General features: G+C 40.3%; 1 protein-coding gene across 11 annotated transcripts in view; it reads left to right on the top strand.

The window, feature by feature from the left end:
* The window catches only part of foxp1b (forkhead box P1b), a 169,131-nt gene that overhangs the window by 38,591 nt on the left and 105,634 nt on the right, over positions 1–24,906 (top strand). For 7 of the 11 annotated variants that reach the window (XM_053866984.1, XM_053866985.1, XM_053866986.1 and 4 more), the window contains one exon: positions 22,599–22,661. Coding sequence is in view for 7 of the 11 variants with exons in the window: in XM_053866990.1 (XP_053722965.1) it covers positions 22,599–22,661 (63 nt within the window). In the remaining 4 variants the exon portion in view is untranslated. Of the gene's footprint in view, positions 1–16,704; positions 16,724–22,598; positions 22,673–24,906 lie in introns of those variants that run through there. The other 4 variants (XM_053866981.1, XM_053866980.1, XM_053866982.1 and 1 more) reach the window with 2 other exon arrangements.

The following is a 24,906-nucleotide window of genomic DNA, read 5'->3' as shown; positions in this document are numbered from 1 at the left end:
GTCCACATAGTGTGCTGGATCATGTCTGGATCTATCCTAGAAGTCATTACTCCCTGTATGGTGTATAAACACGTCAAAAACAAACTATGACCCTGACTCCCTGGTGCAAAACAACTTCAAAGCTTTGCAGTGTGGTGTAAACACAATACATGACTTTGTTTCATGCAGGAGACTTCACCTTAAACATGCTCCGAGTTTTATTGACCCACAACAGCTCAAAGATTTCTTTACATCACAGTCCTAACCCTTAACGTCTGTTTTAGGACTATATGTTGATTCATCAGTGGGACTTTTATTGTTCGTCCGGAACCATTTAATGGCTTACCATGCAGAAACTATTTATTACAATGCATATGTTTAATGCACTCATTTGTATAATATGTTGTGACATGTTGAATTTGCTGATAAATTACTTTTATGATGAATGTTAATTGGAAAATAAGCAATAAGCAAAAAACTTCTGTCTGTCTGTCGGTTGGTCGGTCGATTGTACGTATATCATCTCATGTCTCTAGGCAGTTTATTTTTACTACGGACTAGTCTGGACACATTTCCTAGATGCTATAAAAGAAATGGTCATTTAGTCTGATGCTATTCTCGAAATATTTATACTAACTGTCTGTCCTTTGTCTTGTGTGATGAAAAACCTTTTCACAATTCTCTCTCCTAAATGGTTGCTTTTCATTTTATTATTGAAGATTTCACTAATACTTTGACCGCTTTAGAATTTGTTGATGGTCCCTAACTGATGCTGGGTTGTACCATTGGAGCTTCCTGTGAGAGTGTGTCCGCGATCAGTGAACCCTAATGGAGACGCGGAAGAGGATGCCAAAACCGGAGCGGATTTCCGTCCAATATTCAACTATTTTCACCGAGCTGGTGCCTCGGCGGGAGACCTGCATGTGTTCATATGAACTAAGGCAGACGACCGCGTCAGAGAACCTATGAGGACCACTCCCTCTCATAACATAAACACAAATCCAGAGACTCAGAGCCGACCAATATCATGATCAAAGATTCCCTGTGTTAAAAATAAGTTTAAAACTATGATCCAGAACCAGAGTCCACCACACTCTCCGCAGCTGTCACACGCTGGTGCAGTGAACGAGCCGCGTGTTTATCGTGAGATGCAGAATTGTCATCATGGAGATTGTGTTTGGCGGTATATTGTGTACGATAAATTATTGCCCATCCCTACTATCCATCTATCTTATCTTATCCAAAATTGATCAAAATGTAAATGACTTTAGAGATGAATAATGCCAAGATTAGCGAAGAGACTCTGTGCCTTTGTATATGATTTAGAGTACTTAACATTTGACAAAGCTTTAGAGTTTTATCTTCTCAAGACTGGCCATTTCAACCAAAATTAAATCCTAACTTTCAGGACCAACAATGGATTATGTGTACTTTGTTTGATGTACAGTGTATTGTGTTGTAGAGTGCAGGTTTGTATTGGTCATTTTGATTGAAATTTGATCTGGAAAAAAAAATGTAAATGCCGTATTTACATGGCTTCAAAGCTGTTTAAGACTCATATGCAGCCTTCACCTATAATCATATGAAAATGTCTTTTTATTTCTGATCGCAGAAAATGACAAACATAAAATGAGACTTTAATTTTCATTTCAACTCTTGCATTTGTTTATAAATAACTCAAAACATTTACTGTCGCAACCAAATGCAACTCTCTCGGTAGCCAAATGTGACTTTCCCTTTGATCTTCCTTAGCTAGTCCTCTCCTATATCTGGAGATAGATTTAGGCGGTAACACACATGTATCTAGAAGCACTGACACACAAGTTTCACTTCATTGTTTTGTAATTGCCAACTGTCAAAAAGAGAAATATGTCGACAACGAAAAAAGATGCCTGACTGCTTGAAGGCGAATGATTATGGTAAAATGTGTCATTTCGCTTGAGTTCTCTGTTTCAACCTCTCAACCCTGTGAATGCTCAGAATCTGTTTGTAGTCTCTGAGGCAGAGAGAATAATGACACCCAATATACTGTATTTTTCAAGAGTAACATCGTGAAAAGGTCGTATATCACTTCCATCACTTGCTGTGTTTCTTTGCAGAGCAAGTTCCAAATATGTTTTAGGTCGTGGGTGATTTAGAAAGCTAACTTGCGTCCTAAATAGCAAACACTTGAGTCGATTGAAAAAAATTGCTTCATGTCCTGAAATAATAGTAACTTAGTTATCAGAGCAATGTCTTGAAAATGCTCAGGGAAAGGTGTTGGACTTAATTCATGCCACTTCTACTTCCAGGAGCATTCAAATGAGGCCATTATTACTAATGACTGAAGAAGCCATTGTCATCTCCATGGCAGTTATTCATCAACGTTACAGTGGTGAACTATTTTCTGGCACAACTCAGTGAATTTAATTACGCGGTTATTTTTCAAGGCTGTTCCATCTGTAGGTTCCGCCTTCAACCGTCACTGACACTGAACACACCCACCATGAGAACCATGAGACATCAGCAAATGTGTTGGAAAACACAACCATATTCTCCAGAACAATATCGCTAGTTTTCTGCCAGAAAACATGTCATTTCTCACAGTATGATGCATATAAAAAGATACTTTGCTTTGTTGCCGAATGAACCCTTTAGTGGCAGAATAAAGTATGGTTACATGCAGTCTGTAAATATTGATGGCTCACATCATGAGCACAAGGTCCACACATAAAAAATACATAATCAAGTTCTTATTCAATAAACAGAGCTTTCGCACACTGCCCGGGGTGACTGTACACCAATGTGAACTCTATTTTTTAATAAAGCCCAGCTGCTGAATGATCAAATAGAGCCTCTAATTAAGGCCTAAGTGTAGACCCATGTAAAATTCTCTCTGGAATGCTAACAACCTGTGATATTTCCAGAGGAATTTACTGTGCAGGTCTCAGAGTAGGGCAAGGGGAGCTGAGAGTCTTTGGGCTCTGCAGGAAGGAGGGGCGGTGTTCATATGGCGGGCCAACATGTTGTTCTCATCCATGTCAGATTGAGGCTAATGAAGGCCAGGCTGATCCTTGGATGCGAGCCTTAAGTAAATGATCCCTCTTTGAATATATTAACGCCTCAGTAGCAGCGCCTCGATCTCCCCGTAGTGCCAGCGATGCTTGGTGTTGTCTTGTGGTGAGTGAGCCGCTCCAAAATGGCAGCGTCGACTCCGGTTCGCTGTCTTACAATTGATCAGACACATGAAGTGGTGAGACCCTCCGCTCACCATGTGTTTCCAAGTTAGTGATTCTGCAAAATACATTGGTTGGGAGCGGAAAGTATGAGCTTCACGTCATTTGACAATGTAAATGAGGCATTGACGTGTTTCCCCACCCTGCTGAAAGAGGTCACATTTACATAAAAGGGCTCTGGATGGAAAGCTATTGTGGAAACTTTCATTGGTTAGAAGTCATCTTAATTATAAATAATAGCTTCTTATTTCCTTGTCTCTTGCAGGCAACACTGTAGCTTTGGTTGGGTGTTTTTGGTTTCAAAGATTTTCCTGTGGTTTAATCTGACATAAGAGCCATCATCTCCCTTTTTAGATCGTTCACGCTCACCATATCTATCTAAATGTTATACACATGGCCATAGTGTTTTGTATGAGACAATAAAGATTTAAGTACTGTCGAAGCCAATAACTATCCTGAATTAATTCAGTCACATGAAACATTACAGTAAATTCCAGACTATAAAGCACACTGGAATATTTGCCGCACCCACTAAATTTAAGAAGGAAAATAGATCATGTTCATACATGAGACGCACCGGTCTATAAGCCGCAGGTGCAGTGGTGCTGTCTACGCTGTAGAAAGGTGCACCCAGCTTAAAAATGCACGAGGATGGGTTCTAAGATAGTTTTGAAAATGGGGTCCAGCATGGAGACTGACTCATGAAACAAATGTTTTGAACTTGAATCTGAACTTGAAGCTGCAAAAAGAGTGTTTTAAGGGCTCAATATTTTGTTGCCATCAAGTTTGTTTGCCTTCACTAATGTAATCGATATATTACCTGCGTCATTGTCGTTCACAATGGGAGAAAAAAGTTAGTTGCTTATCGTCTGGAATTTACGGTGTATCTCATCTAAAAAAACTGCATGACAACACTCTTGCTAGTTCATTTAATTGAACCACCAGAAATGAAGGCTTGAAAAAGGAAGGAAACTAAACTAAGGAGATGGTCCTGTTAAAATGGCAACTAAAAAAATGAGCACCACATCCTAAGAGTAGAAGCCATGTTTGTTATTTAGTAGAAGCAAGTTTTTTTTTTCTTATTTGATTAAATACACTGCACTGACCCTTTTATTCACTTTTGACCTGCGTGTAAGTTACGTGGGTATAGTGCAAATATTTTTAGAAAATGCGGGGTGCGGAACACTAAAGTAAGTAAAGATGAATACATTTTGCCGACTGCAATTTACAACCATGATGGTACTTATCTTGTAACTGAATCCTAAACATGTAATTACCAGGCACTTTTGAATATTGATTGGAAAGACAAGGACATGGAAATGAAGCACTTGTAAATGCAGCGCTCTTACGCCACTGTATCATCCCATTAATAAATACCTTTCTGGCTCTTTAGTGCCGGTCTTTCCTTCTCGCAGTGAAACAATGTCGTTTGCTTTCCGCTGATGTAGCATATGCACTTCATAGATGGATGGATTAGATGGATCCAATTAGCCGTGGTCATCTCTCATATATTTAAGCTGACAGTGGGAGTCTTGCATAGAATAGCGTTAATTTTTGTAGTTTTGTGAAACGCTCTCAGAGAGTACTTTGAAAGGCCATAAAGAGCGTGCTGTGCAGAATGCGTCCTTGATGGATATTTGATTTACGGCCCGAGTAAATTTACTCAATTAAACATAGAAGGGGAGTAATTGATTTCCAATAAGCAATGTACAGTGAGGAGGAGTCCTGAAAAGATGGGAAAGTAACCAAATTCATGACATTTTTCTTCTTTATTGCAACCAATCATAATTAGCTTTGATTTGTGTCGGAGAGCTTCAGAGGCCACAGAACTGTGTGGTGAAGTCGCTGTCGCTGTAGTAAACCGACTGCTGCGGATCCGGATCACGCTACCTTCTAGTATCAAGTGAGGTTGAAGACCACACGTCTGAGATGACCAGATCAGTCCTAAACGCCTGGAATGAGGTGAGTCCACATGTATTTTGTAGAGCTGTTGCTTCTTCTAGCCTAAGACTCTACATCTTAAAACCCATTCAACGCCCACTCGGGAAACAGAATGATCAAGTGTCTGTTCATCTAACTTAGTACGACTAAGAATGCAAGTAACCATGCCGCTTGACTTGGAAGGCGCATGGGTCAACTTCTATTGTGCCACTGAAATCTCAATTCCTCAGGAAGAACTGAAGTAGGTTTAATAAAATGCTATACTAAACGCTGCATTGGCCCCACAAAGACTTGTAGCTTGTTTCTTTCAAGTCGAGACCCTGCCAGGAGCACACTATCCCTTGGACCCAACTCCTCATTGGGGTGCTGAAAGTAAAGACAAAAGATATTTCTGTTTGTTTCCCACAAGGTCATCTGACCCTGCCGACCGTCTCCCATGCCTGTCTGTTTGTTAGCGCAGACAGCCGAATGAAGAACACATTTGCCGGGTCGCGTTCTGTTCTCAGACAGGCACAACATAACGTGACATGCAACAGATGTGTCACAGGCGCAGAAATCAAAACAGCCGTCGCGCGAGGAGTTGTGCACAACATCAGACATGGATGCCATGATGAGGCAGTGAGCGCTGCCGGCAGATGAGACAAGCGTCTCTGCTGCTCCCAGCTTCCTGTCTGGAAGAGGACAGGCCTGTTTGTTGGCTGCCTTGACACTTTTAGTCACTTCGTCATCTGGGGTGCTCACTACTGCTCTGATCACATGTGCGCGTTGCATTCAAAGAATGTCACATCAGCAGCCTGACAGGTAGACTCCCAATGAGACAACAGCCGTGGGGAATGTCCTTTTCAGTGCACTTTGTGAGTACATATGCTATGAAGAAATGGAAAAATAACGCAGTGTCATTCACCAGTCTTTTTTATCTTTCATCCGTATGATCATTCTGGTTTAGAAAGCTGCCCAGCGTGAAGGCACGAAGGCTGGCTCTGAAACTAAGGCCAAGTCTGAGCCATAGGAACCGGGCTCATTTAAATACTAACAAAAGACAAGTGAGTCCTGTATTGGGGAATAGTATGCACTGTATGGCACTTAGTACACAAGTAGAAGTCAGTGTGCCTGCTAGATATTGATTCTAGAAATCAAATCTCAAATTTTGTGGGAAATATGGCGAGCTCCGAGTTGCTACCCCTTGACTTCAGTCTGATGTGTTTATTTATCCTTCTGCACACCACAACTTTACACTTCATGATTCAAATGCAATGCTTCGATACTGCTACAGTATATCACGATATTGAATTGGACTCAACTCTATAACTGATACAACTCTCTTTACTGATACTGAAGCAGTCGGCAGCCATCCTAATAACATTCACTGCTCGAATGCCCTTATTCCGGATTATTCAGCATGGTCGCAGTGTACCGATCAGAACGTCTCTTTGATGCCTATCAGCACCGTGTTCTCATTCCGTTAACAGTTCTGTTGAACCAGAAGGACGAGAGGCACCTCCTCTCGTCGTGGAGTTGACATTAGTCACTATATGGCTCAATATGGCTTTATCGAGCCTACATTAGTGAGATGGATTCTGGGCAGTTTTTTTCTGATTTTCTCTGAATAATATATTTTTTAAATTGTGTTTTTTGTTTTATTTTGTATTTGTTTGCTCTACATTGATTATCACAGAATCTTTATCAAGATTTTATATAAATGTTGGTATCGTATCGTGAGGGACCTGGGCCTCAAGGAATTACTATTCAAGTCTGCACTTTGATTGTCTCTTGTAATTTCAGTGCAAAAAAATGAATGTCAAGTGTTCGAAATCCAGATGCACATCGATTTTTTTTTTCATTCCAAATTCGTAGCATGAACAGTCATGTACCCAGAGGTTTAATTGTTTGGCAACAATTCAGCATAAATTGATCATTTCATTCAGGAAACATCATTAGGTACAAATGACTTGTTTGTTTTTTATGAACACCACATTATTTAACTAGACAGATACCCAGTACAAAGCGGGGGAGAAAACAGGAAATGCAACTCATGACTTCTCAATGTATTTTAAATGTGATAAACAACTTTTGACAAGTGGACTTGAATCAAGGAACTTGGTCGTCTCTCACAACACAATGACTCGGTAAAATATTGAGAACTATGCTTTCTTTATATTGTTTAACCAATTATTTTATTAAAAAAATTGAATTATTGCAATCCAGTTATTCAAATTCAATTTTTAGACTATAGCTAATTCCCCCAAAAAGAAAAAAAACACATACAAACAAAAACAACAAAACAGCTTCATTATTATTCGGTGGAAGTAGTGTTTACTTTGCGAAATATCTGACAGAGAATAAATGTTCTTTATAGTAGTTTGGTTGACAAGAGTCCCTGAGCAAAGTCATCAGTACTGCATTTTTTGGCATGCTGATCTATGATCTATGTTGTGTCTTGTGGAAGACCCCAACAGGCCACAAGTTGCATTGGAGCGCACAACAAATCAAGAACTGGAGCTGGAAGACCGCTGGTGATGTGTCCTCTCTGTCGAGACTTCAATGTGTGTAGCGAGTAATCTGGCAAGTGCGAACTGAGGCATGCTCCAAGGACATCACTGTTGACATTTGAAGCCTCGCTGAAGCCTCATCTGTACCACTTTGACCGGTTGAAGAACTGCATCACACTGACACATAACATGCTTATAATAGTGAGAGAGGAGGCAGCAATTCTCTGATTTCCTGGAATGTATCCTCAAAATAAGTAATCAGTCCATAATTCTTCAGAACTGAAACTTCAAAAATTCAGCAGCCCCTATCGTGGGGCTTCATTTGGAGCTGTGAGTGGAGAAATCGCATTCCGTTCTCTTAGTGTGACTATGAATGACGGCACTAAGATAGCCACACACTGTGACCCCACATCTGTTTACTACCCCGGCAGTGCCATGACTGTTTATATCTACGAGTGTAATTGAACAATTTGCGTACGGCCAACGGTACATTTTTGATCCGAAATTTTCATGAAAGCATGGGGCAAATTGAACGGCTAGCAATAACGCCCTGCTACAGTGCTATGTAAATACGGCTTATCAGCTTTGTCAAGTGGCAGGTATGTGAGTGATTCACCAAATGCGTTTTTACCTCTCTTTGACACGGGCCACGCACAGAAGACTGGCCACTTAATAAACAGTCTGCAACTTGCATTGTTAACAAGTATGTATGTATCAAAAGTAATCATGAAAATGGTGGCATGTCGGGGAGAAAAAATGCAAATAGACTCACACTGTCTTCAACTTGGGTATACACAGCGTGGATGTGCATTTTATGTAAATCAAATCATGGCTATCGAGATCTAAAACACAGCGTTTAAATATTCAAACGTTAACACCCAACAATATAACGCATTATGGCTTTTAGTATTTGCATAGAATAGTGTGTTTGCTGCTCTGAGCAAAGTGGGATAATAACACGGAAAGCGATAGGAGAAACACTCTCTAGGCTATAATACACACCGCAAATATAATCTTTGTCATTTTGGAATGGTATCTAAAATACAGCAAAAGTTGAGAGTTAATATATGCTAAGCCTGTTTTTTTTTTTTTTACATGGAAGCAAACAGTAAACAACTGTCCCTCCCTCACACTGAAAACCCACGATTCACTCCTGAAAATATTTCATTTTTCAGGTCCACTTAAATGAATAAAAAGTGCTGCTCAAATCCAACAAGTAGTGCAGATTAGCTTGGTACATTTTTACAAGTTTAAATTTAGGTGGTGGGACAATGTTACCCTGTGATTAATAGTTATTCATTTTTCTACATTTCCATGAAATATTTCCGTATATCATCGGTGTTAAACTTCAGTTTTTGTTTGCCTCTACTCTCTCAGCATCTGCAACAAGGTCTGTTTTTCAGATATAATTCAATCAAGACCTCCTGGGTATTTCAAATTTGCTTGTTATAATCCTGAAGTGTGTAGCTGTGAAATGGAGTTGTACGAAGGGGCCTACAGCAAGGGGTTGACCAGTGAGCCAAAGATTGGCTTCCCTGTCAAATAAAGATTAGCCCTTTATTTCACCATCTAATCCCCGTAAATCTCCCATGAAGGAACTTGTGCCGTGAAGAGCTTTTAATGACTCTGAAGCTTCACAGTCTGGGTCTTCTTTATCTCTGAAGTGGAGACAGTAACCCGTGGTCCTGACTCATCCTGTGTACTTAGGACGACATTGAGAAGCAGTTGAGGGACAGCTGTGTGATGAGAAAGTTGTTTAAGATCATGTTTAATGGTGTACGAAAAGAATGAAAGCCTGGTTGTTGTTGTGTTAGAATGTTAGAACTATTGATGAAAGGAAGCTGCTAAACAAGAGCCAGATTTCACTTTTGTCATTTCAAGTTTCGCCTTGGCAATCTCTGCTGATATCTAATACATAAGATTACTACTGGTTTACCTATACAGTGTTCCTTTGTTTATTGCGAGGGTTACGTTCCAGGACCACACGCTATGGAAGGAATTGGCAGCACCACAATGTGAAGTTAGTGCGGGATAGATCAGATCAAAAGTGTTGACTGTTGTGTTGAAAGTGTTGAAGTACAATTAGAAATACGATCATGAACTCTAGCATGCTCAGCTTTGGTGTCGGGTTTCAGACACGTCGCATGTCTTTCCCAGCAAAAGCTCTTCTACTTGCTGTCCGTTCCATTGTGTATGTAGCGGCACTGGTTGGTGGTTGGCCAAGCCCACTGAGCTAGCTAGCAGTTGCCGATCCCCGGTCATGATTCCCTGGCCTCAAGTCTGTTCTGGGCTCACTTGTGACAGGCACTTACCTCTGCAGAAAGGGATGTAGTAGTTCTTAATTCGGCTCGTGTGGACGTCTCTCAGAAACTCACGATGTGCTGATGCATGCTTTCTCTTAAGATGCCATACCATTGGATGTTTCCATCACGTTCAGTTCCGCCTCCGTGTTGTAGATTTTGCTGTCTTCGGTACGTTCAATTCTCAGCTTCGTTTTCTTGGTCTGCAGTTTTCCCTCAACTTGACTGAACATTCTTTTTCATTGCATTATTAATGCCCGTATTGCATTATTGAAAGATGATAATTTCGGTTCAGATTAATATTCACACCCTGTTAAATATTCATGGCTGATGTTAAAAATGTTGAACTATTAATCAAATCGTAAACAGACACTGGAAATTGTGGCAGACTGTCAAATCTTTCCGGACCAGTCCCATTCTTTTCAATGTACTTTGCCCGGAGATGAGTGGAGAAGGGATTGTTCAAGTGCTTGGGGCCAGACACTCGACTACAGACGTGGACGGTTCTGTGCCCTGAGGTGAGGGGTCGGTGGCATATGGCGAAATGAAGTGGTTTGTGTCGTTCTTTCTTCTTCACTCCTAAACTAAACTGCGGCTGGAGATGTTTTGATTTACTCTCTTGCTCGTAACTGCCACATATTGGCTGAAAATCACTCGTAGTCTTCCTGTTCAGGAACACTGGTGTCCTCTTCTTTTTTAATCACCAGTGCTGCCAAAATCTTCCTCAAGAGAACACGAAACCGAGTCTTTTGTCTGCCTTGATTAATATTCCCTGTAGATTAATAACACTCTTGATTCATCATTTGGCATTCATTGCTTGGGTATTTCCACTATTGTAGTCAGAAAATATGGAAATCAGACAGAAATAAATCAGCATTGTGACATAATGGTAACCACCTTGAAAATATTGTCAAATTAATTATGTTTTAAATGCTAATGGAAATCACAATGAGGGCCTATTGAATATCTGACAGCCAGAGAGCCGCACATTATTTCAAATATTTGATATTGAAATGATTTTCAAATGAGCGGAGGCGTGAGAAGAGCAGGGGCGAGTCGGCTCCCCTGGTGATCCTCCGGGCTGCTTTGTTTCCTTGGTGCGTCTCCAGCTCATTTATGTTCCAAGCATGTGAGAGAACCAGACCGTACCCAACCCAGAGGGTGCGAGAGGATGGTGACACCTCAGGCCCCACACACACACACACACAGCCTTTTGAAGTCCTCTGGCTCTTTCAGGATGTGATGGACGCCGAGCCGCCCTGATTAAAATGACAATAGTCTAATTAACTCGACCTTAATGTCAGTGTACTAAAATGGCGTGTGGCCCATCAGTTGCTGTTTGAAAACCTTTTGTCTCCTCATCGACCAAAAATAAGATTCCTTCCCCCCCCTCCCCCGCCTCACAACCCAACTTGAGGAGATACGCTAATGGCAATTATTTCTTATAAGCTAATTAAATCTTGGATACATTTTCCATTATTGTTTTTTTGCTCCTCTTGTGTGAAATTCTCGGTGGATTTCTTGCCGTCATACCGCGCCATTATATAACCTAAGTACAAAATGTTAAAGTGCAGCAATGCAATTCCACTTATTTAATATGTATTTTCATGAAATGTCATGAAGTGACAATCGCTTAAGTTTGCGTTTTTGTCATCGGGATCCTTTACTAGCAACACCCCATCATCTGGATCAGGAGGTGTCATTATGTGGTCTGGAGGTTAAAACGGACAGATTCCGTTTTGGACCTATTTTCCAAAAAGCCACTTCTGATACTTTAACTATCCCTTTTAGATTAAATAATCATCAGTATCCAAATCCTCGGCCAAACTACGCTCCAAACTTACTGTACACGCTAACATGGCAAAAAAAAGTGACTGTGGAAAATACTACTGTGTGGATGGAATCCACATCTTTAGATAGTCAAATTAGTGTGTGCAGTTCATCTGGAATATGAAATATGTGTTAATATTTGCTAGCTAGTTATAGCCATACGTGATAATGTGTATACATATATGATGAAGAATTAGCCTACAGAGTGAACTATCTTTTCTTTCATGTACTGAAGGGTAAAGAAAAGCGAGAGGACGGACTTTCTTTTGAACTTTTTTTTTCAAATCATAATTTGCTCAGAATTTTAAATAGTAACTGTATGGCGGGTGTGGAACAAAGAGATGTCAGGTGAGAGGAAAGTTTTCATCTGAATATGCCTTTACTGGATTCTTCATTTGGTGCCCTCAAGTCAGGCGTTGCTTTTTACTATTGATGGTCTGTAGCATCCAAGTAAAACCAAGACAAGAAACAAAGATTGATATGATATTTACTAGCATTATAAGCACGGCTCTCTTCCAAAAAAGGTGTTTTACACCCCTGTTGATTCATTTTAGGGGTGTCTCTGAGGAGGGGTACCTCATGGTCCTCCGTAACTGTTGACCTTAAAGTCATGTATATCGTTCTCTACTTTTTTAGCACTTGAAATCGAGGGCTGTTCTGGATGTGTATTTCCTAAAACTTTAATTCAAATTTGAGTGACTTCGCTAATGGACTGGCACATAAACTCAGACAATCACAGGACCTCCTTCCTGATCTGTAATGTTCGACCTCACGCGGCTTATTGGATGGAACCGCGAAAAGATGCCTCGTCGAGAGTCCACTGTTATGATGCACATTCTTACGCCAGTATTAAAGTAAAAGAGTGTAAAAGAGAAAGTTTAACCCTCCGCATCATTTGATAGTCCAGTTGTCTCCTCAAGTATGGAAGCGAGCACAACAACAGAAAACCCTAAACTGACTGAAGTAGAAGCTGTTTTTTGTTCTAATATCCTTCTGTTGGTGATTTAGGCCTTTGGGAGACAATTACGCTTTAGACCCGAGTTAATGAAATGAAAACCTTCCTTTTTCATGCTTTAAGAAAGGGCAGATCTTTTGTACTCGTATCTGCCGACATCTCCCACCCTTGACAATGGCAAAGAGAATTCGTTTTGTTTCAAGACCGTGGCCCCTGAGCTGCCTGTCAGTCTGTGGCTGATATGAGGGATCTGTGGGTGAAGCAAGAGTCAGTGAGGTCTGCTTCTGTCCTACTTCCACTTGGCCGCCTGTGAACGGGAGGCTCTCTGGAAAACATCAAATGGAAACATCGCGGCAGGTCATTAGGGATAAGTGCTGATTTGAATAACAGAAATTCCAAAGGAGAAAAATGGCCATTCTAATGACTAGATGTGATGTTTTGATGTCTTTTACCCATCTTCAGCATTTGATGGATGAAAGAATGACCACTCTGTTTCTCTCTGTTTTAGATAGACGCAGTTATCCGGCCAACAGTTTAGAATGATGTGTAGAAATGACATTTTTGGTGAGGGGCCTCTATTCTGTCGTATAGATTAATGGCAGTTAGTATTTTTATGAATTTGTTTATGGTCCTGGATGAGAGGGGCCGCGAGGTGAAGTGTGGAAGTGTTTGATTCAATGAAGAAGAATAGGTTGTGCCTCTGGAATCAAAGTGTTTTTTTGTCCAAACTGCTCCATTTGTCGCTTTCATCAGCGCAGGGAACGAATCCAACAATGTATTCATTTGTTTCTTAAACAATAAAACATGGCTGGGAGCAAAGCCCGTCTCCAATTAGACCACCTCCCTCCCCCCAACGCTGATATTTGTAAGATGATTAATTCCATCTGATCGTTGAGGTCAGTGTTTAGCCCAACTTTATTTGTTGCCCATATGACGAATGCATCAAATTGACTCCATCACAGACCAACATGGGAACCATATGTGTCATTTGACATCAGATGACCCCAGAACTGCGGACCTCTTCTCTGAAGCCACGAAGGTGTTGATCACTATGGTCTGGAGATTCCAAGCCACGTGGCATAAGTTGTGGCCAAAGAGCACATATTATACTGTCCTTGTGGAAGTTCACATCTGGTGTGTGAAGCTGCGTTACTGTCGCACCACCACCCTCCCCTCTTACACACAAATGCACACGCACACACACACACACACACACCCCTCAACAGCACTCTCACATTTCATCATCTGTTCTCCGGCTCCAGGGTGCTCCGGCACAAGTTGGCCGCTCTGGATCCATCTGTTGTTATTATTTTCCACTGATAATTGGCTTGAACAATGGAATGCCTGTGTCCCCCCCTTTCCTTTGAAACCATATACTCTGTTTATTTTCCTGTGCTCTATGTCATAGCACTCCGTTTTTTGCCTCTCCACGTCCCTCACCACTGCCCGACTCGTGCCCTTCACCATTCTGTTTGAGAGGACTTCATGAAAATGTCTTTTTTTTTTTCTGGACAGATCTGTTCATGTCACTCAGCACAAGACGTCAACCCCCTGATTATCTGGCCAGGTTCGGCTGATGGGGCTCTTTCTTTCGCGTTTAGCTTTTTTAATCCCAACTGCCCGGTAGCTTTCATCAGGAGTCTAACCCCCTCACCACTTGCTTCTGCATTCCTTTCTTGAAAATGATGGGGAACTTCATCGTATTACCTTCTCTTTGCCGCGTTTTCTCTTATTGGAATTTGAGATTCATTGTTTCCATGCAATGGGATATACATTCATATTCTTACTTACCAGATGAGCATTTTTCCTCTGAACATTCCACTTGTTACTTCTTTTTTTTTTTCGAACCTGCTGTTTCTCAATGCTAGCCAGTACATCCGCAATGTTATTTCAATGAGCGAAATTGCGGCTTTTATTTTTTTTCCAGATTATTCTTGTTTTTTTCCGATATTTTTCGCTTGGGTTGAACACACATCTGAGTAATCGACACGCTCGCTGTTGACTTATCACATACCGAAACATTCCGCTGGATTGGGGTCAAATGCAAGCACCCGGTCCTTTACGACAAGACACATAAAAACTACAAAGACAACGATTATATTAGCTATATAGATTATAATAGCTGCGAGATTGAATATGATGACGGCGTGTGTATGATAAAGCCGGTATCGTACAGAGGACCGGGTCGGCATTGAAAGGTGGATAAATAGAAGCGTCCAGCCAACAGGCGGTGTAGCCCCCCAGGCTATCTATGCCTCCAGAGTAGCTTCCCTCCTGACTATTTTCGCAAAACACACTCATCTTCCACACAGAAAAAAATCAGTCATTTCCACGATTGTTTCTGTGATTCCGTAATGGTGGCAATTCATCCGGCTCTATTATTCGCTGTGACTTGCATGCTGCGAATGTTATGTGTTTACTCGCGTCTATCCCGAAGTGCATCAACAGCCGCCTCAATATTCACCTCCGAATTTCGTGCCATTGGTGTTCAAGAACCTTTAATCTGTAAAAGGAAGACGACATGCCAAAGTATAATCAGGGGATGTAAAATTTGATGAGCCAACTCCTAAAATGACCCACTTATCCTAATTAATGTGATATTATAAAGTGTAATTAATGTTTAACTCGTATTTGAAAGTCGTCAGTTGGTAAGATTGTCCCTTTATTAAATGTCCAATATAGAATTAACAGTGAAGGTGCAAAATTAGCACCAGACTTTAGACTCTTCAAAGGCAGAGAAGACCGAAAAAAAGTTAAACTTTGCCTGCAAAAATTTAAAGATATATATGAATTAGTCGTGGAAAACACAATTCCGGAAACATTTAAACTTTAAATAGGAATGAAATAATAAATAAATAAAAGTACACATGTATTTTCAGAACGAAACAATTCCAGTTCTCAAGTTTCGAAATTGTGATCATGATAAAAATGCAATTGACAGTGCAGCCCTCATTGTCACCAAAGCGCTTTCAAATATTACTATACTTACTGTAAGAATGCCATGTACACGACAGAAAGCCCAGGGATAAAAAAGTCTATTTTTTAGACTATTTTTTTTACAGTCTCTCAATGAAAATGCCAACAACCAATCGCTGATAGGTAATTCGGTGTGAAGCAATAAACTAATGATTTGCTTTTTTTAAATACTTGAAACATGTGAAACAAGGATTCCAAAATGAAATGAGTTGAAAGTACTGTATGAGTTGGTTTTGGCAGTCCTCGGCATGCGTCATCAAAAGGAAAGCATCCCGCCGCACCGCATTGTGACTGGTGGATCAAGTGTCTTTGGTTCTTTGGTTGTGTCTCTGAGTTCAATTTTAAAACCACGTGAAGGTCCCACAATGCACTGCAGCGGTCAATACAGTTCTCATTATAAAACGATCCAACACGAGCTTATAAAATCTGTCATCATAATTTTTCCTCTTCTATTATTAGATTAGCGTCGTTTTTAGCCTCTTCATTTGTTTTTCTCATTAAGTTCATTCCGTCAGCATGAGCCAGTGTTTTTCCTTTTTTCTCTTGGCTTTTGTTGGGCTCTGAATGTGACCGTGTTGTTGTTCATTTGTTCTGCCTGCTCTTGTCTAATTAAAAGAGGCCAGGACAGGTACGGCTCTCAGCAGGCATCTGCTCTGTGCCACTTCTTCATTTGCTGAGTGTTTGTGTTTATGCAAAGGGGCCTCTTCCTGCATATTTAATCTAGAGCAAGGCACCAGCTTTTGTCGAGTTTCCACCACATACCTCTAGTTGCTCTTAACACTGCTGCTGCTCTGGTGTGTGTGTGTCTCTCCCTCTCTCACTTTCTCTCGCTCCCTCTCTCTCTCCACCTCACACACACAATCAAGCAAATACACTCAAATACCACACGCTACTTCAACTACTTCAAACCTGATACTTTCAGTGGCAGATTTCTCCTCTTCAGGAGTGGATTTGAAAACACACTCACAGCGCGTGTTTGGAGCCTGCATCGATTCGCAGTTCTCTGACCATGGTGAAAGTCTGTTTCACTGTTAGCGGGTAAGTCTGTAAAGATTTCATTATCTTCCCCTGCTGCCGCGCTGTCTGTCTCTCCTCCTTCCTCTCCTTTTATGGAATGCCGGCGGAGACGGTTGTGTGTGTGTGTGTGTGTGTGTGTGTGCACGCATGTCACATGGCTGATAGTAGGTGTGTTCACCTGGTGAGTGACGGCTCACATGCTTGAGGTAACTTTCCCTAGGTTTTATGTTCTCCTTCATGAGCTGAAGGTGAAACTGTAAATCACTTTGTAAATTCTGTAGTGGTCTTTCTAGTTTATATGTGTTGTAACAAAAACAACAATGAGGAAGCACAGCTTGACAGATGTTTTACTATTGTTGCACAATCATGTGTCATTGTGTGGCGAGTTAATGAGTTGCTGGAACTTTGTTGTTTTAAAATATTTTTTCTTTAATTGGTTGTCAATCTCTGTTCTTTCAGTAAGTTTTATGTCAGTTCAGTATATTAAATACCTATTATTTATTTGTCAAATACTCTGTGAAAAGTTGTTCATGAAAATATATAGAAAAAAAAAGATTATTTTTATGTCTCTCAGCTCTTGTAATTAAAATCACAAAGTTGAAAACCACGGCTGAAAGTTGATGGTTAACATTCAGCTTGTAGAGGGAAGAATTGATCAACATCCATCACTGAAGAACAACACTGTCAGACATTTCCTGTGTCTGACTGTGACACCACAAAGTGTTAGTGCTCGCATCATTCGTAAACTTCAACAATCCTCACTCCATTTGTGCATATCTTTCCTAGACTTCTGCACCCTCAACACAACCTCTCACTGGAGCAAAGGAAATGTGATTCATCCCTAGTCATGTGACCTGTAAATTCTACACTTTAGGACAACATTGTCTTACATGTCTATAATTTTGAAGCGATTCAGCTGATTATTTGTGGCACTGTGTTTACTATGTTTATTTCACATTTTATAAATGCCCATCTGCCCTTTGACTGACATTATTCATTAAACAAATTAAAACAATTTAAGAAAAAAAGAAAAAAATAGAATCAAAACAAACAAAAAAAGAGTTTTTTAATCTCAACTTCCTTTCTTCTCTCTGGACCACATTGAAAAGCCCCTGGTGGTTTTGAGTAGTTGTCGATCCATCAAATGAGTGTGTTTAGCTGTTTGTGTGTTGCATATTAAGAGCAATGAAGTTGAAAGTCAATCTGTGCGTGAGGTTGCCGATGCGTGTCACAACAGAATCTTTTGTGGTGGCGAGGACGTCGGCAGCACCTCTCACTTGTTGTTCCCTCTCGTTCTCCTCCGTCTTTGTCTGGGGAAGTGGAATCTGCAGCTTATTGGTATTAATAGCAGACAGGATCTGCGGTTGGAGTGCAGCAGGGATCTGGGTGCGAGCAGGAATGTGAAGCAGACTGACAGTGTGTCTGCTGCACATGGCCAGTTGCATAATCTTCACTTGCGTTTGTGTACAATAATGCATGTGTCTGATCAGGCTTGAACTTTTCGACTGCTCTGATCAAATTTCACAGGAGGTGGGTGTGTTTCTTTTTTAAGTGTGTGTGCGTTTAAGCTGCCACAGCTGTGACTTCTAGCAGAAAAAAAAAACAAAATCAGTTTTTATTTTAAAGATCAATGCAATGCAAACTCCGAGGAGACAGGCAAAGTGGGTTCTGGTGATTTACTTTATTGGACGTTTGGTGGCTATTAACTTATTAAAATGCACAAAAATGCGTCTCCTTTGTTCCAGGCCTGGAATGAAATGCTGCCTCCTTGGTATTAAAGAAGCAAAGCAATGTGCTCTGTGTATACTTTGTTCTTAGCTCAGCAAAACGTGAAAGCAGGTCCAAAGAATCTGGGGGATCAGACAGGCCTGACATTGGCCAGACTACACTGTTGCTTTTAAGCTCAGGAAAAAAAGAGCGGCTGGATTGAAGTCAGGTTTAATTGGTGAGTTTTCAGTGTGTTTGCGTGTCAGAAAGCGGCGTTGTTTACCGTCCAAGTGGGTGTAGGATTATAATGCCAGTATCCTGCCAATCAAATAAAAAAAGAAAACAATGGCTGTTGTTTTTCACTCTTTTTTTTTTTTCCTCTTTCAAGACATTGCAGTGTTTGTTTTCATTGCAACTGCCCTGATTTTAGGGCAAGTTGAAGAGATGAGGGAGGAAATATTGTGTAGTCAGCCTTTTCTCTCTGGCAGACCAGATCATACAGTAAGCAGCTGCATTGGTTTAGAAGTGAGTCATGCTTTAGATTTCCCCACGTTTCAGGAGAGTCACTCGCAAAATCTCCTGCACACGCCCGAAAAATAAACAGCAGTGACCGTGTATATAGATATCACTGACTCTGCACAAATAAAACTCCTCTACGCCCTTTTTCTTGTGCACACAATGCACCTCATACAGATCCAGCACCTTGACAGAAAGAAACCAGTGTCGCAACTCTTTTTTTTTTTTTAATGTTGAACATTCCGAGAATTATCTGAAAAGGCGGCTTCAACCAGACAATGGTCATGACTATCCAGAAAGGTCTCTGATAGTATTGCATAAATAGAGAAGCATGTAGGTCACTTTTTCGACTCCTCTATTGTTTGAACCCTTGTTTATCTTTGTGTAAATCACAAGAAACATGGCTATATTTTTTAACTAATACATAAATGAAATAGAAAAAAAGCCTTTGGAGCACAGACCTCACTCAATGTTGTTGCCCTACATGCATTTTATCTCCATAACTAGATCGTTTTAAGTATTTGAAATATATATTATATATTAGTGAATAGTTTTATATGACCTCAGGTAGCAGGTGGCAGTAGCATTGTGAAACGACAAATGAGTGAATGAAAAGTGAATTTTTGCTGACAGACTGATGAGCGGTGATGGTCTCTTAACCTCTGTAATCTAGGTAATAATATTATTATTACAGATGCTATTATAATGTTACTGTACTCTATGTGCTGTCAGTTGTATCCACAATCGAGGTTCCATCTATAAACATGATGACTGTGTAAATACGGAGCTTCGTGCTTCAACTTTCACACTCCCAACAACAGGAAACCAACGAAGTTCTGCAATTTCTGCTGCTCAAGTTTCTGCTCTCAAAACTTGTTAGATTGATTTGCTGTTTATTAGAACAATGTGTTGAATCCTCTTCTTCCCATTTTACTTTTATAAATAAGTGGTGCAGTTAATACTTACCGTCTACTGAAGAGGATCTACTGTTAGTAACGGTTCAAAACAGAAGTGTTATTGCTGCTAAATGTTCACTAAAAGTGAGTTTTATCACATTTAGACTAGTTTATTTATTTGTTTGTTTTTTTTTTCTCAATAATGTACGGCTCTTGTTGAATAGAGCTATTGACAGCAGGAGCTCAAAGCTTGGGATGTTTGGGATATTTCAAAGCTGATACCTGTCTATTGACAGCTTTCAAAAGCAATGTTAATTAATATGGTAATGCTGTGGGAAGTTTCGTAACAGGAGCAGTTACAGTTGTAAGTGTGCTCAGAGTAATTAATGGAATAACTTTACTTCGTGGTAAATATTCATAGACCCACTTCTTTTTGTCTGAGCTGAGTGAAGAGAGGCGAACGCGTCCATTAGACGAGCTGAAGAGCTGTCCAGCCTTTTGTTGGGATTGGGAACCTTTCAGTGGAGGGGTATTAATTCATATTTTCAACATGCAATCTTACAACAAAGCCAGTGGCAGTGATAACATACCTGGGGATAGAGAGCATATTGTGAAGCTGTGACCCCCCTCCCTCACAAATAGGGAAGTCCACTTCAGAGGTTTGTGGACGGAATGAAATGAGTCTTTGTTCATGCTCATGTGTAACGCAGCGGTTCATTATCATAGTTGGAAAAAAAAGTCTGCTTCCTGTGAAAATGGCTGTTTTCATGTTTCGTCTTCCCCTGGCTGCCACAATAGCAGCATTTGCTTTTGGCTTAATAACGATGGAAATACTCGCGGAGTAAATATTATTGTGTGTTTTCCTGTCAAAGGAAAGTCTTTGTTGTTTTATTTTCCACTTATTTTTAACACAACACTCCCACAACATCCTTTCAAGACTTCACAAGTGAACCTCGCAAAAACATTCTTTGGTTTCCTTTGTCTTTTGAAATTCTTGCATTTGGATTCATATTCTCCGCCGCGGCGTCTCACTGAGCTCGCGCATAACCCACCCAGGTGGGTAATTATCTCAACGAGGAGTTGTTCGAGTCCCTAAAATCACAATGTGGGAGTGTGTGATGGGCTCGCGTTTCCTAACCGAGTGAAGCAGCATGCGCTTGTTTATCCGCGCCCTATGTTCTCCGCACCCCCACTGTTCTAAATGGCAATATTACAGACTTGTACCGTTTGGAATGGAGACAATTATCTGTTTAGGTATTAGGAGTCAGGCATTACATTTCATGCGTTTGGCTTTTACAAGAAAGCATTTGTTGCTTCCCACCGTCCCCCCCTCCTCCCCCCTCCAAACAAATGTTCCGTCATTAAGATGATGGAACATTTCTCCAAATGGATGTCATGCATTCAGTCAACTCATTGAGCTCCTGGGGCTCTTCCAGGTGATGGGAACTGATGATGTTTAGTAGTTTGAAACTCAAAATATCTGTCCATTGTCACCGCAAACCATCGATTTAGGGATCCATCCACGATGAGTTGATTGATGTGCAATGAATCAGTGTAATGAGCCCATTGCACGGGAATGGACAGAGTGATCACAGTTTCAACAAGGCCGCTTAACAGGTAATTCATGACGAGACTAAAGAATGGACTGTTGTTTTTCTCTGTGCTGGATGTTGCTCAGCTTAACACTTGCTGGACTGGTGCTTGACTGTGTTGTGACAGGGATATCCGAACATGTCTTGGAGAGTTGTTCCCCTTCATATTTGGCTACACTTTCATTCAGGTTGACTTTTGAAGTTTTGAAAGTTTGAAGGCATTTGTCAAATGCAGGTCCCCGGGGGCCAAAACCGACACCCCAGGACATTTTTGTGTCCTGCAGCATTGTCTTCAACTAAACTTCAACCAGAAAACAATGAATATCTTTCAGTTTTTTAGATAAAGGGATCACGATAAATCACATTTTAATAGTTGGCGTCTCAATGATGAAATTTTAGATGACTCCCTACTCATAAGCTATACACCAGGGTGGAAGCGCTCCAGTCATGAGACAACTTTTTTGTGCTTCTTTTTTGAATTTCAGCAAAATGTCATTCATTATGACATCATGTTTTATAATGTAGTACACCTGGAACTGGAACACTGACAAAATTCAAAATCTACTATACTCTAACAACAACAACAAACTAATGAATTGCAGACAAACTTAATAATAATAATAATAATAATAATTATTATTATTATTATTACTATTATTATTATTATGTTTGTCTGCAATTCATTAGTGAACATTAATCTCCTAAAACATTAACCCTAGTGCTCCACAAACTACTAGGTGTCATACAGTACGTATCCCGATACAGGAGTGGTGACGCGATACATTGCAATGTACTGTGATTGTGTAAATTCTGCTTCTGTATATATTGTAATACCAACCATAATTTTAAGGGGGAAAATTTGATAACGCAGCACAATATTTTGAGCATGAAAGTGAGTTTATGTTTTGATGTCAGACCAGCTAGACTTAGTTAAAGGAAAGGAAAGGAATGAATCACTCCTTTAATCAACAAAACAACTCCAGTGTACCAAAAGAAAATGTTAGTATAAAGCACATATCACGAGCACGTGACTTTAAATGAGCGATATACTGAAGAAGTGCTTGGCTGCAGTTGACTTGGACTATGTTTGCCATTTCAGCAGCTTTAGCTGCTCATGATTTTCAGTCTTTGATACCATTTATACTTGGTGTTATTCTTAATTTTTCTTTTGTCTTTTGCTTACAGGCAGCGAGGAGACGGTTCTGCTGGACCCCAGAGTTGCTTCAAATAAACAAGTCCCTCAAGAAGGTGAATGCACAGTCAGTCCATTTTTTTTTTTACCGTCCACATTTAATGATTGACAGAATCCTGCATTGTTGACTGTTCTTTTTTTCTTGAATGTGAAGAAGAATGAGACCTTTGAAAGGTCTCTCTGTTTTTTGAACCTGCTGACCTGAAAAGGTTTTGGTCGTAAAAGCAGTCCTTATTGATAAAATATTGGTCAGGGAAATTCGACTGTGAACAGATTTTGTTTACACGTGCTGCACGAGTGCCACGCGGTCGCAGTCAGGTGTGTTGAAGGAGCACTGGATACACTTTCCCTTCTTTGTTGTCCAGAGCCTTGCTTGCTTTCATTTTTACTACTGAAGTGTCATCTATGTAACGTTGCAGTTTATTTTTCACTGCAACATTTTTTTTTTGACCAGCATATGATGGGTATGGGTTGATCAACACCCCAGCACATCTGATCATAGCTTTTTTTTTTAACGCAGTGACAGGTATATTTTAATTTTCCTCGGTATTCAAAAACATGTTTATACATAATGTTTCTGAAATGAATGGCTTAAACAACGTATACTATATATATATATATATATATATATATATATATATATATATATATATATATATATATATATATATATATATATATATATATATATATATATATTGTCTTCACTTCTGCCAGCTCATTCATGAACATGTGCTTCACTAAGACACTTTACTGCCCAAAGGATCTCGACCTTGTTTGGACTATGCACAACCACTATAGCGGTGTATGAAAAGTTCATAATAATCACCAGTTTTTGGAATGAAACTGGTGTACTGTACAGTCCTGGTACTTCAAGTAGGTCACTTAAGAACAGCGCATTACACCATACGACTGGGGATGTTCAGCCATTGGCGTATGCTCACAATACATTGTTGCCTCATTGTAATCTATTCCACAAACAACTCACCTCCGTCCGCCGTCCAAATCAGCTCATTTGAATATGACTCATGCTATAATTGCTATTTCAAATGGTTCAACAAAGCGTCTATTTGAGGGCTATGTTGGGTGGAAATGAGCGAAGGTCTGGGCTTTCTGAGTACTTTGCTAGTTTATGTTTTGTGAAGGGCCCGATAGGTGTTGTGATCAATTGACTTGTAATAGTTACAGTATTATGTATGTGCGTTTTATGTAGCGCAACTGTTGTATTTGATTCTCTTAGATCTTTTGTAAATTCAAAAGTAACATCTGTCTGTAGATCATTACATGTTATTTCACATCAGTTTAATTTGTTTCTTGAATTTCTATTCAAGAGGACCGACATTATCCAAAACAAATTCCACTCTTGTCATTGTCCCTTTGTTGTGGGCACGATGGTTGACACTGTCTGTCTACTGCTTTAAGACGTTGCTTGACTTAATCTATTTTATCGTTTGTGTTAAGAATAAACAAGTATATTCATGAATCGCACCCATCCAAAAGTCGCTTGTAGATTTATGCTGTGAGGGAAAAAAAAAAGAAAGAAAGCTTCTGTTACGGTTCCCCTGACTGCATTTATTGCTTACTTAAAAAAGTAATTTCTTTATATCAGCATCAAGCTGAAAATTGCCATGTATTAGTGTTAGCTTTGGTAAGCTTCTAATTCTCTGGCATTTACAGCCGGCTGTGTTTCCATGCATTTATAGCACTTTGATTCTTAAGAGCTCTTTAATCGCTTATGCCTAGCTTGGAACATAATAAACAACTCGCTGCAGCGGAAAGTGCCACATGGGGGAGATTTCTAGCAGCAAAGTTAAACGCTTCTGTCACTAGCAGTTGTGTTGTGGTGTTTTTTATGCACTGTAAGTACCGTAATCTACTCTCTGAGCGTGGCTGCTGTACTTAAAAACACTGACAGGCGGAATAGATGCAAGGCAAGTGTGGAAGTGAGAAATTATGCTCCTCCACAGACATCACAGTGGAGACAAAAGCAGAACCGGGAGGAAATGGCATCCTCGCGTCTTTTCCTGTCGGAGATCAGAGGATGTGTTGAAGCTTTGTGAACGCCTTCACCTGCTCGGTTATCTGAGTGCCGCTGCTGCACCGGCTGCTATCAGCACCAGAGATCTTCTCTCTTTATTGTCTGGATACACAAGGAGTTGAGTGGATGCCAGGAGTCACAAACCTCTTGAAAACTCCGAGCAGGACATTTCGATAGTTACTTCGGGACTTATATTGCTTTATTCCTACAGTTTCAATTATGGAGATTTTTGGAATGGACAAGGCAAAAGTGTGCCTATCCTT

Source organism: Synchiropus splendidus, chromosome 6 (genome assembly GCF_027744825.2).
Source record: "Synchiropus splendidus isolate RoL2022-P1 chromosome 6, RoL_Sspl_1.0, whole genome shotgun sequence".
Classification (NCBI taxonomy): domain Eukaryota; kingdom Metazoa; phylum Chordata; class Actinopteri; order Syngnathiformes; family Callionymidae; genus Synchiropus; species Synchiropus splendidus.
Note: the sequence above shows the minus strand (reverse complement) of the source record. Positions and strands in the feature narration are given on the sequence as shown.